Genomic DNA, 15,135 nt, shown 5'->3' on the forward strand with positions numbered 1-15,135 from the left:
ACTCTCGGTCTTATCAGCCTGAATTGAACACATTTTGGGGCGAGGGCACACAATGGAAACTAGCAACCGCAATTTTCGAGAACTGTTTCAGCCTGAGTTGAACACACGTTATTGAACTGAGCAGCGCAAATTGAGAAAACTACTCGAACGGCAAGTGTACCAAATCGAAATTAAGTGAACGAAGAAATTTTCATCGTTGAGTTTAGGACATGCGACAGAAATGTGTCGCAGTTCAAAGTAGTTTCCAAATCATTCAAGAGAGTGCGCGGTTATACTGATTGGTTATGTGCGAATGAAAGTGCGAATGGAGTTTCGGAAATACGCGCGTAATTATTGCGTGTTGTTGAACATGTGGAGATAGTATTATTTCTCTTCAAACAAATGGTGAGAAGTGCGACGCAAAATGAGGTATGTCATAATTTAAAAACGAAGCATGTATTGTGGATCCTCTAGTCTTATGTGCTTTACATTTACCCAACTTACCTAACCTATACAAATCGGTATTACCTTTCTTGAAATTTTCCAGAAAACTATCTTTTCATGCTTGACAATTCCTATGACCTAGGCGAAAACCCATCCTCTCAGTGAGGATCTCCGACATTATTCCAGTAATACTGAAACTCTCAGTAATCCACGCACATATAAGCGTCACGATAGCCTTTAGTCTGAAGTGTAGTCTGCTTAACTATTTCCCAAGTCATGTGTGGTAATTTTTTGGAGAAGATAAGGCAGTGAAGAGCAGTGCCATAGCTCAGGCGGTTAGTCACCGACTTCTCAACGCGGCGGCCCGGGTTCGCGCCCATGTCAGGTCATTTCGAATTTGTGGTGGACTAAGTGCCGCTGGGGAAGGTTTTCCCCGAGTACTTCGGTTCGCCCTGCCAGTTCTCATACCACTGATTGGTTCACACTCATCATCATCTATCATCCGGGGCTGTTAAAATAGGTCAAACAGTGGCCGCAGTACCAAGTGGGCGCAGTTTCACTCCATTAATAATAATAATAATTTAATGATAACCTGTTACCAAGGAAACAATCATACAAGCATACTTCTTGAAATGTAAGATTTCTGGCTTCGGTTTATTCCCATGCAGAATTCCCATTGTTCGGTGTGAGTTATGTCTCGTCACCGAACAAGGGGCATCGCTTCCGGCTCGAATCTCGTACGGGAAATCGACTATCCTAAGTTCTGTCGTGGTCTTCCTCAGTCCCTTCAGGCAAATGTAGAGGTAGTGTCGGCAGTTAGGCCTCGATAATTTTCATCCACATCTTTTGGAGTTCATTATTTAGAATCATCCAATAATTTGACATAATGGGAGCGTCGTTAAATAAGTATCAGATAAATAGTGACGTCTCTCCCAGTATTTTTATATTGCAAATAAACATGTTAGGTGTTCTGATAACCTAACATTCAGATTTATGGGCTCTTTGTACTGCAACATACAAGAAGAGACAAAACACGAGTTCTAGTAACCCCACTGCTATTTTAGCAGTCCGTGATTCAGGAAATGACGAAGAAAAGAAACCGGTTAGAGGATAGGATAGGCCATTTTTTAATTTCACATAATGGTAGCCTCTGGTCTTGTGGTAAGAGTTCCTGGCTACGGATCTAGAGGTCCTGGGTTCAGTTAGCGGCGCTACTATATTTTCTGAGATTTTCGGCAGTGGGGATCCGTTGCGTTGACCACGCGACGCCTTCTATCCGCACAAGTTGGTACTAACTTTGCCGACAAGCGGCGGATTCTCGGTCGGTATAGTTCGCTTGCGGACTACAGGCCATGGAGTTAGGTAGTTGGCCGACTCAACATTTATTGTTTCTATTCTCGAAACGATGGTCGCCATTATTATTTTTATTTTAAATACGTGCTTGATATTGCATGAATTGAGTTTCGATGACAGGTTTACATGAATGATTTATTTTTATTTCAGCGACTGAACTTATACATATATGCCTAGTTTTATTTAGAATTGTTTCACAGTCTCATGGTTAATTTTAAAAGGTTTCAGAAACTTTTATGGTATAAATCACGAATATTAACCGCATAAGATTACTGTGTTTGTTAAGGAAGTCACGCTAGAAGACAAGCACATATTTTGTAGGATTTCTTCTAATCGCACATGTGACGTCACTGCCACGATCAAACACAGCCGCAGATTTACATTTATAAGACAAAAGATAAATATACAGCTATGTACAGGATGCGCACCAAGTCCCGTTAGTCTGCATGTAAATCATTGCTCTTTTTTAATTCGCAAATTGGGGGTGGACTCCAGCTGGGTCCACTGATTGTCCTATTGTACTTGCCCCGGGTGATTATGATGATGGAGGATTTGGTGGAATGAAGATTGGCAGGGTAACAGAAGTACTCGGAGAAAGCCTGCCCCAGCGCCACTTTATCCACCACAAATCCCACTTGACCAGAACCCGGGCCCCCGCGATGGGAAGCCAGCGAGTAATCGCTTGAGATATGGCGCGACCTAAATCATCACTTCGTTCCCATCTCAGTACTGTCACTTTGGGAGGTGCATCCATGGGAAAGAAGACTGGCATCACAACCATATGTGAACCCTGGTCTTCTCTTGGAGGAATATCTCCTGTCTTGCTCAGCCTTCGGCGCTATATAAGGGTGACAGCTTTAGGGCCCCCATACACACACAGTTTGGCCTCCAGTTCGGCCTGCACAGTTAAAGACTGAAAGGCAAAACTGACGTGTGTGGTGCGGCCGGCCGGTCAATCGTTTGGACTGTTGGCCTGTGGGAAACTCGTCAGTCGGTCAGCTCTGCCTGCAGGACCCTAGCACGTGACGTGTGTGACTCAACATTATAGGCTGGAAGACCGTGATTGTGGCATGAAGCCTGCCGCTTTATCTGCGCGTGTATGGGGAGGAAAGGGAGGGGGTAAACTGTCACAGTTTTGCCTGTAAGGTCGATCGGAAGGCCAAACTGTGTGTGTATGGGGGGGCCTTACTCTCGGGTAAAGAGCCCCGGTACTCATTGGATGGAAGCTGGGTGTAGGTTCCAGGGTCGATCTGAACGCTGTGCCGAAGACAGAAGCCTCCAATTTTCCGGTCATCCAGCCTGTAGCCTAATCAGTGTAGTGAATGAGGCAGTAGACTCATGCATTCTTATGGAACCTTATTTGAAAGTCACTGCGAATTTCAGTCTGGCTTCTCTGTGTATGTTCTTTCGTGAGCCGCACACTCAATTCTACTCGGTCCCAATCTTAATTGGAGCCGGGATAGCTCGGTATAGCGACCGGGCTACGGAGTGGACGACCGAGGAATCCAGATTCGGTCTCGTTGGAAACACAGGACTTTTGTCTGGGATCTCCCAGCTCCCTATCCATCGAGTACCTGAGTCTTCTTCACAGGGGATGAAGCGATTGGAACGTGAACCTGAAAATTCATCTCCATGCAGTACCGAGATTAGGAATGTTTGAACTGCATCTCTTTTTCCCCACGTGTCTTCATTGCGTGGTGCTTAACTAAGCACATTATTTTAAGCCTGCCATTCTTATAAAAACTAAGCTCCGTGGCTTGAGTCCGCAAGCGAACTATACCGACCGAGCGACCGCCGCTTGTCGGCGAAGTTAGTGCCAACTTTAGCGGATAGAGGGTGTCGCGTGGTCAGCGCAACGAATCCCCACGGCCGTTAATTTCGGTTTTATAGACCGGAGCCGCTATTTCCTTGAAATAATTTCTCAGTTATCCTCAACAAGGCTGAGTGAACCCCGTTCCAGACCCAATACTTTTCAGAAAATCTGGTAGAGCCGGGAATCAAACCCGGGACCTCAGGATCTGTAGCCAGTAACTGTGGCCACTAGACCATAGAGGCGGTTGCCTCTTATAAGCACTAAACACTAAACAAAATTGACTTACACAGCAATAAATAAATTTAAGCGTGTATAAAATTACAAGTTGTATAATGGGACTTTTTATGCACCCTATATGTGGAGAATATGATACTTTGCAGAACGTTAGAGCATCTCCATCATCGTCTCACATCGTCTCTTACATTGAAATATATGGGATTTCTTCTCCAAATATACTAGACACCATTCTCCATAGATATTCATATTGTACGTCCAGAAGACGCGCTCGCTTTACACTGCTCTGTATCCACACGTAATAACATTTTGCAAGGCGTCGAGTATTGTGCGAAATGGCGATATAGATCTGTATGGAACACTCTCTTATCAACCGTAGTCATGTACATATGTGTGTATAGGCATGGGAGCCGGCAGGAGAGGCAAACTAGGCATCTTCTCCCCACCCACCCCCCTCCTGAATTTTGGTATAATATCAGAATGGAAGAAATGGATGAAATATACCAAACACAAACACAGAATAAACACACACAGACATCCATACCTTGAGTGGGTTTCAAACCCACGATCCAAGCGTTTGAAAGAGCGAAGACCGTTCATGCCTTAGACCGCGGGACCACCGTGATCGGCACTACTGTGACTGCTACTGCTACTACTCTACTGCTACTACTACTATTACTACGTGATTTCAGTCCGCAAGTGAACCATACCGCCGCTTGTCGGCGAAGTTTAATGCCAGCTTTTGCGCATAGAGGGTGTCGCGTGGTCAGCGCAACGAATCCCCACGGCCGTTAATTTCGGTTTTCTAGACCGGAGCCGGTATTTCCTTGAAATAGCTCCTCAATTATCATCACGAGGCTGACTACTACTGACCCACTACTTCTCCGAAAAAATGTCTGGTAGCTCCGGGCATCGAACCTGGACCTCTGGATCTGTAGCCAGGAACGCTGATCACTAGTCTACAGAGGCGGTCAGTACTACTACTACTGCTAATAATAATATTACTGCTGCTGCTGCCACTACTTACTTGTTTCTCTTTGAACTATTGTTTGAAATTTCAGTACCTTTCACTGATATATACAAACCTCGCAGTGAGCTGACCAATCATTAATCACCATCCACGAGATGCATTCGCTTAATTGGTTTGGTTTGTAGGTCATTTAGAGACGCAGTGTGAATTTCAGATGCTGTTTATCGTGTAATTAGATAAGTCGATGAGAACAGTGAGTATTAATCGTGGCCTGTTTCAAGGCACCAGCTAAGAATTCGCTTGGAGTACGATAATTTTCAGGCGGATTGTGAGATTTTAGGTTCTCATGGCTGTAAATCTGAGGATTACTGTTTTCTGGTATGTGACGCCGTGTATTCGTCAGCATTAGGTCACTTGAGTTTTCGTTCAGATCGGTCCAAATCCAAATAAGCTTTATTACGCCTTTGCTGTAGCAGCAGATGACTAGAATATCTGTATATCTCAAGAGTGGACAACTGTCATATCTCAAGGGTCAGATAAGGGGTTGCAAGCGTTTTGCCTCCGCAGAAACATGTCAGTACAGCATTTTGAAATATATTTAAAACTGTAATTTGCGTAGTGAATGTTTCTATTCTCCACGTTAATGCAACAGATGGTGATGGTTGCAGTTGCTGACAAGCTGTTTGATTTTAAGCATGTTGATATAGACTGAGGACATTCGGTAGCATAGTTGGTTGAGGCACAATGCTACAAAAGCCGGAAAGTCGCGGATTCGATTCCCGATTAGGTCATTGGAGTTTTCCATTGACCTAATCTTTCCAGCCGTACTGTAGCCCTAGCATCGACTCATACTCTAACAGAAGCGAGTACCAGGAATATACTTGGGGGTAAATGACAGCCGGCCGGCGCGTGAGGCTGACAACCTCACCGCCATTTGTGAGCCGATTGTCTAGAAAATGTGAGAGCCTTGACGTCTCACAACCCTTTGAGTTTCCACAGCCTGTTACAGGGATAGCGTTTTATATTCCTATATAGATCTATATAAATAAAAACGTAAATGTTGGTTTGTTACCCCTCGAAGATCTCCGAAAGTTCTTCACCGATTGCTTTGAAATTTTGACACAACGTTGCATTCGAATGCGCGCGTGTTTTTATATACCGAATATAAATAATTTCGATTTATTTTCATTTTGATTTAATTTTTTCGTGTGACATTGCGTTGGAATTGGGCTGTGTCGTTTACCATAGCGTTCATTTCGTGAGTATAGTTTAATTTTCATTGTTTTTAATTTCGTTTTCTTAACTGTTTTCCTTATTATTCAGTGCATTTGGCGGTGGGATTGAGCTGTGTCGATTTATCTGCGTTTGAATTGAAATATTTCGTTAGACTGAGCCACAGCAACGCGTGACCGGGTACAGCTAGTTAGAAATAATATTATAGGCATATTTTGGCAGTAGCTCGGCAGAAGCAGAAGATTTCACATGCCGCATCCGCCCCTTGGGACGTAGTTTGCTCACCTGGTGTGGATGTAGTAGAAGGGTGTGTGCTGTATATTTCTGTGCAATCTACACGTCTCCCGTCTGTAGGGACTGGCCGCATGGAAGAAGAGCAAAAACCATACCATGAAACAATAAATACGTTTCATCTCATGGACCTTGTTTTGTTTCGGTTTTGATTATACAGGGTGCCTCTAAAGAACATACACAAGTGCCTATTCCACATAGGGGCGAGGAACTAGAGACATTCTTCCTGAAGTTGTTTTTAATGATAAAACTGTTTAGCTAGTCACAGTGGCCACGCGCTCAAAGGTGCAAAATGTTACCGGCCGTTCGAGTACTAGGAGTGTGGATTCGTACCTACACGGGGCATGGAGGCTTGTTTTTTTGTATGTTTGTTTTGTTATCTGTAGGTAAGAGTCCTTGAGACGGGCCTATCTGCCGTCTAAAGAGTCCTACCAACTGTGTAAGAGATTCATACTTTCAGGAATTCAGAATGATAACATCCCAGTTCATAAAACCGAAAGGAAATAAGTTAAACTATGTGATGGCCAGCTTTCCAGCGCGGCGGCTCGGGTTCGATCCAAGGTCAGGTCAAGTGGGATTTGTAATGCAATAAGTGGCAGTAGTGCAGGTTTTCTCCGAATACGTCGGTTCTCCTGCAAATTTTCGTTCCACCGACTGCTTCACACTCATTGTCGTCATCATCATCATTATTGTCCAGAGATGGTACAACAAGCCCACTAATGGGCGATGTGCCATATGTACCCAGTCACACTCCAACGCTCTAATAGTTCAATTCAGTCCCATTCTTTGTTTATTTAACTGCTGAGGTCAACAGCCAATGGACAATTACAGAGTCAGCACGAATACAAATAAATAAATAATAATGTAATAAAAACTGCATGGTGACTGCGAAGTATGTATTTACACTGTTGAAAAAAAAACATTTTTCCTTTCTCTGTGGCTCTACAGCCCTTCGGACCTTCTTCGTTATTTCGTTTTCTTAAGTCGGTAGGACTCCTTGGATGGGCGATCAGCCTGTCGCAAGGCCACTGCCTACACACAGAACAACACAAACACATACATCCATGCCTCTAGTTGGATTGTCGAACCCGGGACCCCAGTGCTTGAGCGAGCGAAGACAGTTTATGCCTTGGACCGCGCGGCCACCGTGAATGAACAAAATGAAACCTTCCCGCATGAAGGACAGAGTAACATTTAAGTCCGTCAGTAACTGCAGAGCTACAGGAAACACATGTAATGTGTGCATTATACATGTTCTGGAAACTAAACTTGGACCAAAACCTAGCTCTGAAGCGTGATTGGCCGCTGAGGTCAAATTAGTCAGTTGCTCATTTAAATGCACGTGGCAGCACGAGCAGCTCTGCGCCTGATGCACGATTGATTCCACTTGAAGTCTGCGGAACAATTAATCATGGCCACAACCAGAGTGATTAGCGATATCCCCCGTTGGCAATGGGAACTATACTTGCTGTACCAAATGTTGCCCATGGTATCTCCCTTAACCACGGTAACGCAGTCCCGTCAGTTGCACTCGAAGTACCATTTGTCTAACAGCTAACATCTGCTCCCTGATCCACACATGTGAAGGTAAAAATGAAGTCTCTAAGCGTAATCAAGGTACACTCCATGAAAATGTATGGGTAACTCGAGGAATACGTCAACGCATTCTTAATCTCTGGATGAACGTGAATAATCAGCTTCACGCTCCGGCTGCTTTATCTCCGCGGTAAGATCCTCCAATACCCATTGGATAAGAGACTGCGTGGACCCCAGAATCTATTTGGGTGCTTTGGAGAAGAGAGAACCCTCTAGCCCCTACAAAGAGTTGAACCCTGATTCCTCGGTCGTCCACCCCCATAGTTTAGTCACTATACTGAAAGCAATGCCAGCTCTTCCGTACGTGTAAAGATATTTCCCTGCGTATGATATAAATTATTTCTGTTGATTTCCAAATCATTCGAGTATGAAGAGAAATAGAAGAAGGAAAGAGGGGTAGAAAGACAAATAAATAAAAATAAAAGCAAATAGCATAAGAGGTGAAAAAAACAGAGGGAGAAGGAAGAAGATTATAGGTGCGAAGATGAAGGCTTTTGTGGGCTATTTAGCGATGTTGTAACTAGACTGTACGGTATGGATTCAGATATTAACATGAGTGATGAAATGGGAAGGATTTGGAAGGAAGCGGTTGTGGCCTGCTTCATGGTTGTAACCTGGAATTTTCATGGCGGGACTGAGGAAAGCCATAATAAACCTTAGGATATCCGATGTCCCAGTCGAGACTGGAACCTAACACCTCACGAATACAATCCTGCAGCATTATCGCTACACCAGTCTGTCCGATGAATTTGAATAATGATTAAGGATCAACCGAAAGAATGAGTTACCGCAGCAGTTCTCAGGCTTTGTGGTACATTGACACCCTAAAATAATGCATACATTTACGCTAATCTTTGCCTCTCTCGTTCAGCGAAAAGTGCAGTTCTGCACACTGTTGCGGGTCCCTATCAGACGTCACGGTGACAGCGGGAACCTAAATAGCATTACGGCTTCTCTACGTCTGCAGCACCTATACAGTCACGAAGAAATTCACGAAATATTTCTCCTGTTGCAGCTACATTTTCCTAAAACATCGACTTTCGCTCTCACTTGTTAATTGTTGTTCGGAAAGGATGTCGGATTAGGGCAGTTCGCATGAAGGTGACAAACCAAGCCGAAGCTATTCGTTTAATTATGATAGTTCGTATGGGCGAAATTTCGTAATGCGAACCTTCGAAAAGCGAGGACTATATCTACAGATTTACCTCGATTCATACATCAGATTGTTCTTGAAATAGAACATGCAAGTCTACTACGTAATTCGTACAACTACCCACCTACCTACCTACCTACCACTCGGCACTACAGCCCTGGGTGAGCCTTGGCCTCCTCTACAACCAGTCTCCACAACCAATGCGTGCTGCCACAGGAATGGACCCACGCATGTTGTACCGAAGCTGGTTGTTAGGTTTCTGAACAAAATTTTTTTTAGAGGATGACGTTGTTAGACTCATGCCCAAACCCCCACCTGGTTGACCAGGGTACCTTTATTAGTCTGGACTCTATCCTTTGAACTTTCCGGCATGTGTGACCCTACCAGTAGTTAAACTACCGCCGGCATAACACTCCAGGTCACAGAGTCACGCAAGCCCCACGACCACAAGGTGTAGACACCTTTGGGGGGTAATTCGTACACAGAAAAGTAGATTTAAAGTGTAGGGTATAGCGATATTCATAGAATGTGGGGCGAACAACAGTTTTTCTGTACTGTATATGTACAGAGGAAAATTATTTGTAATCGTGCTGACATTATTTAGTTATGGATAATGATCAGTCAGTGAGGCTGGATTTGAGGTTTTCACAGCGGTGTCTATGAAGATTGCTCTGTACTCGGAGGTAACGTCGTGTACTCCGGTAGAAGTTCACCTACCCTTCGGAGGAACTTACTGTGTCCACCTTCAGGGTGTAAGTGTAAGTTAAGCTCTGCTGTCTGCCTTCTTCTTGCTGGTTATTTGCTTTGCTTACTATTCAAGCCTTGAGATGGCTACAGTATGTCCCTCTGGAACGTTGGTGAACATTACCGGACCGTACGGTGTCACCGAAAGATAGTACTTATCAGACGTTGAGGTTATTTAGTGTGATGCAAGTCGAAGAAAAAGCCGTAGGAGTGTAATAATGCACCAATCACCGCAATCCATCAAATTGTCTAGTCTGTGTTAATAAACGGAACAGGCTTTCTTAGAGCCATGAGGTTCACTTGATTGCTTAGCGAGTTCGCAGCCCATGAAACGGCCCAAGCGATGCAAGTCGGATCTCAACCCCCGGTTTGGGGACCCCTTACTGAGTTCGCGTGGCGGAGTGTTACTGCCCTCAGCAGTTACCGACACAATTTAGGCAGCAAGACTAATGTTACCTTAAATTCTAGGTCGTGGACAAAAAAAAGTTTGGAAACTAGTGGTCTAGCGGTAACGCTGTAGACCTACATCAGATTCAGCAGATGCTCGGTTTGAGCCAGGTCACCGAATATCGTGAGTGAGGTTTCTCATGCTTTTCCCCAGTCCCCGAGGTAAATCCCAGAATAATCCTTAGATTAAGTCACAGCCGCTTCTTTTCAAATACTTACAATTCATCTGAAGTCAGTTATCCTGCAACAGGGCACTACAAAGTCTCGTACAGTTACTCGTAAATAATATTGTGTGCTCTAGACTAATAAATAACTCATTTAGAAATGAAAAGATGCTTAAGATTTATTACCCATAATTTTCAAAATCCACATGTGGTTCAACTCTTCGTAGAGCGATGCTCCATTTGCATCCCTTTCCCGTAGCCCACCGGAATCTTGCTGGGACTAGAAAGTCGGACATTGTTCCGAGCTCAAATCATTTCTCACCCGGTAAATCCTCCCAACGGGGGTGAGATGACGTTGTGGCTATATATCTCTGAGGATTAGCTCTAAACGGGGTCTGACTCAGGGGATGCTGTGGTACAGAGAGCACCACCACCACCACTCCCTTTATCCTTCGCCTTCATCCCCAGCCTTTCTGAACCAACCCTCCTCGCCAGACCCATCGCTCCGTTTCACCAAAGTACAGGAAGCTTTTGCCGCATTTCGTTTTCCGACGTGTACTACAGAATTACGCCATTATCTGTACTGGGACATTGGCCAGTGTGTGACGTGTCTAGTCTATTTCCTTTTTCTTTTTTCTCCCACTTTTTTACATCGCTGCATCAAGTGCTACATGTACAAAACTGTGATTTTTCCTGTGGTTCTGTATGGGTGCGAAACTTGGTTTCTGGCATTAAGGGAGGAACATAGACTGAGGGTGTTTGAGAACAGGGAGCTGAGGAGAATATTTGGACTGAAGAGAGATTAAGTGACGAGATACTGGAGAAAACTGCATAACGAGGAGCTTCTTAACTTGTACTCTTCTCCAAGTATAATTAAAATGATCAAGTCAAGGAGGATGAGGTGGGCAGGGCATGTAGCACGAGCGGGAGAGAAGATGAATGCATATAGGATATTGGTGGGAAAGCCAGAAGGAAAGAGACCACTGGGAAGACCAAGGCGTAGGTGGGTGGGCAATATTAAAATGGATCTTAGAAAGACAGGGTGGAATGGTTTGAATTGGATTGATCTGGCTCAGGATAGGGACTAGTGGAGGACTCTTGTGAATACTGTGATGAACCTTCGAGTTCCATAAAATGCTCGGATGAGTAGCTGCAGATTTGGTGGCTTCTGAAGAAGGGCTCAGCTCCATGAAGTCATTTTGAGTTAGTATGAAATGTTAAACTTGATAGGTTATACCTGTCATGCTCCAATTCGGCAGAAGACGAACTTTCAGCTTCACACCCCCCATGGTCAAGCAGCCACTGTCATTGACCGGTTAAGAGCTTCGTATTATAACTACGTCAGCCTGAAACATATTTCAGTTACACTCGGATCTGCAGGATCTGAAGCTGCCATAGCGTTGCCTAGGATAGTGCTGTTTCCTGGGAGGTGATGTTATAGTCTGCTAGAGAAATTTACCTACGTTCGGAGGAAATTACTGCCTACATCTTCAAGGTCGAAGCGTAAACAAAGCAAGCAGCAACCAGAGGGTTCTCTGCGTGAGCAGACAAAATTACTAAACGTTCAACCATATCGCCTTTTTATGTTTTATTCTGAGTTAAGTGCCACTGGAATTATATAACTCCTGTCCGCAGGTGGGGCCGTGTTCTGTAATCTCTTCTGACATTTGATAAGCGTTAGTTGTCTTACTTTGTGTTACTTCATTTATTAACTAAATATGTTGAAATGACACCGATCCAGTATATTCTAAACCAGTTTTGTATTTCAGACGAACATCGTGTTTTTACATAGTGTTATTTTCAACAAGTTTTAGGATGAAACTGGGGGAACGTGGTAGCGTAGTTGGTTGAGGCAATGTGCTACAAGCGGGAAGGTTGCGGGATCGAATCCCAATGAGGTGGATTTTTTCAGTTTACTAATCCTTCCAGCAGTATTTCTTTTGGCTTATTTTGGACTTCACCCATCGTCTGGTATGTAAAAGACAAAAATACAAAAAACCACGACGTTTCGGAGACTGGATCTCTCTCCGTCTTCAGGTGGATAGGGAAGGGTAAACCTACTCAGTTGGGCCCGTTAGAAAGAGCTAGTCTCAATCACAGAATCCTTTCAAGTCTTCCTTCCAGCAGCATTATGGCCCTGGGATCCACTCAGCCTCTAACAGAAATAAGTACCAGGAATATTCTTGGGGTTAAAGGGCAGCCGGCGCGTAAAGCTGACAACCTTATCGCCATCTATGAGCCGATTGTCTAGAAAATGTGGGAACCTCAACATCTCACAACCCTGTGGACCTCCACGGCCTGTTACAGGGATAGCTTTACTTTACTCATTTCTTTTATTATGAAACTGACATAAGATAATGAACTTTATTGTAGAAAAGCAGTGTTCTTTCCTGAAGATGGAGAGAGGAGGCTTCTCTGAAATATCGGGAGTATTTTTACTAGACTACGCAGTGTTACATGGCAGAAGGCAGTAATAGTCTAGACGAAGAGTTTTAGAATACTTGTATTTGGCGTGCGGCGTTTTTCGAAAGCCATTCTCCGCTGTTTCCGGTGACCAGCTGACAGTTTATCATTTTAGCCCTAAGGATCTATAATAATGATGGGTCAAGCTGTGACAGCATCTGTAAGCCAGGTGTGTAACTTTGACAACAGGAATAACAGTCAGGGAACTAGATTATATTCGCAGACTGATGTACTTCCATCCATTACGGACCAGGGTTTGTTCAGGCCAGCTTAAATTTAATTAATATCTTGCAGCTCGGCACCGACGGTATCTCTTTCCAATATCACAGTGTTGGCGCCGTAACAAGGGAGGACAGATCCCGTTTCGGGCTCACGAGCAACACGAGCACGTAATATGAATTAGCTGAGAACAATCTGTGGTGAGTATTTGTCACCCTAACAAGGCATAGCGCACGTACACCTTTCAGACACTGGTCAGAACACTGTAGAAGAAAGACGGTAAGATAAATGAGGTTAGGGATAGTACGATAAAGTACGTATTAGAGAAAAAGAAAGTATAGGAAGGGGCGTAGAAGGATGACAAAAAGAAAAGAAGGAAAGTGACGGTTGTACCTTTGTTTAATTAAATGCCACGTCATGAAGGTGTATGTTGGTGTGGGTGTATAAATCAATTAATTCTTTCATGAGTTACTTTACGACGTTGTCAGCGGAATATAACGTGGAATGATAGGATAATTGATGTGTGATGAATTGGAAAGGATTTGGAAAGAAGCAGCTCTGGCCTAATCGAGGTGCTATGCCGGCGTTTGCCTGAAGGGACTGAGGAAACCCACCAAAAAAACTTAATCTTCCTCCCCCACACTGGCCCCTCCTGTACCCATTGGATAAGCGGCTGGGTGGGTCCCAGGGTCTGTCTAGACGTTCTCAAGAAGAGAAAAATCTCTTACCTCTGCTAAGAATCGCTCCCCCATTCCTCGATCGCTGAGGCTGTAGCCTAGTCGCCATATTGACTGCGCTATCCCGTCTCCTTGAAGAGAAGATGGAAAAAGAAACGACACGCATGCGCAGAAAATCAATTATATAAAGAGGAGGATAATAAGAAAAGGAAGTTAATCAAGCTAAACTGGTTAACTTGAAGAAAAAAAAAGTCTATTTCAGATAGGGTAATGTTCTTCATTCATTTCTTAGTTCCTCAGTGCGTGCTACGTGTTCTCATTTTATCTTTCAGTTTTTTCTGCAGTTTCAGGTGTCGTTGTAGAAGCCTTTCTTTTTCAGCTATCTCGAATTTTTACCTCTCACTTCTTTATGTTCTTAATTAATTCCGAACCGACGGTTTTTAAAATGTACCCATCGCTCAGGGCGTCTGTTTATAGAGAACGACACAAGCCTAAGACAGTGTTACTAGTACAAATATTGTGTTTCTGGACATTATACATCGCCCTGTCTTTATCTGAAAACATCGTCTTGTTTATTTTTCAGAACACAACGTTTCGGAGACAGGATTCTGTCTCCGTATTCAGGTAAAACCTGAGACAGAATCCAGTCTCCGAAACGTTATGTTCTGAAAAATAAACAGGACGATGAAAATGTCCGGAAACATAATATTGTTACTCATGCAGCATCCTCACTGACTTTAGATCTTATTTGCAATGTTACTGCACGAGATGTGTTGTCATAGTTACTGACGTTTTGTGGAACCTCCTGCCTTAATCTTGATACTAGAGGTCACTTAAGCACTGAAGATTGCGCACCTGCTTCTTCTGAAACGTCGGTAATCTCCCACAAGATCACCAGGTGTTAGAGCCCATAAGACGGCACTTCTGCTAAGTGAAACTAAATACGATTAATTTTGAAGTGGCTGCAATTGGAGTATTTCTTGAATGGGTTAACGCATAGGATTTTGAAGTTGTGTACGGTTCATATTCTTCCGAAATAATTGCTTCTCGGGGAAGAACCCTTATTGAGAAGAAAATTGACATCTCTATAGCTACTTAAATTTCCTGGGTTTTCTCTCACCTACTTTTAGGTTTCCTAAATTTGTTTTTTCCTTCGAAGTTTTATTTCGCAAATAAATCGGCATTTTGTTAACCCTTTAAATCACAGTGGCTACTATATGTACCACGTACGAATACAAGGGTTAAAAAATTAATCTTCCTTCAGAGTGAATTAATGTCTTCCACACGATACAAAGAATTAAATTAACCCACATCGTTTGCGGTAGTGTAGTTAGTTGAGGCACTATGCTACAAGC

The 15,135-nt window shown here is 43.7% G+C and overlaps 1 protein-coding gene across 1 annotated transcript in view; it reads left to right on the top strand.

Moving 5' to 3' along the window:
• Window positions 1-292: 292 nt before the first annotated feature.
• Window positions 293-15,135, top strand: part of LOC111873058 (furin-like protease 1) — a 605,196-nt gene continuing 590,353 nt past the window's right edge. The window contains exon 1 of the mRNA XM_023867440.2: window positions 293-408. Within this exon, the coding sequence (XP_023723208.1) occupies window positions 404-408 (5 nt within the window). The 5' untranslated portion in view covers window positions 293-403. The remainder of the gene's footprint in view (window positions 409-15,135) is intronic.

The sequence above is a fragment of the Cryptotermes secundus genome, unplaced genomic scaffold (genome assembly GCF_002891405.2).
Source record: "Cryptotermes secundus unplaced genomic scaffold, Csec_1.0 scaffold4, whole genome shotgun sequence".
Classification (NCBI taxonomy): domain Eukaryota; kingdom Metazoa; phylum Arthropoda; class Insecta; order Blattodea; family Kalotermitidae; genus Cryptotermes; species Cryptotermes secundus.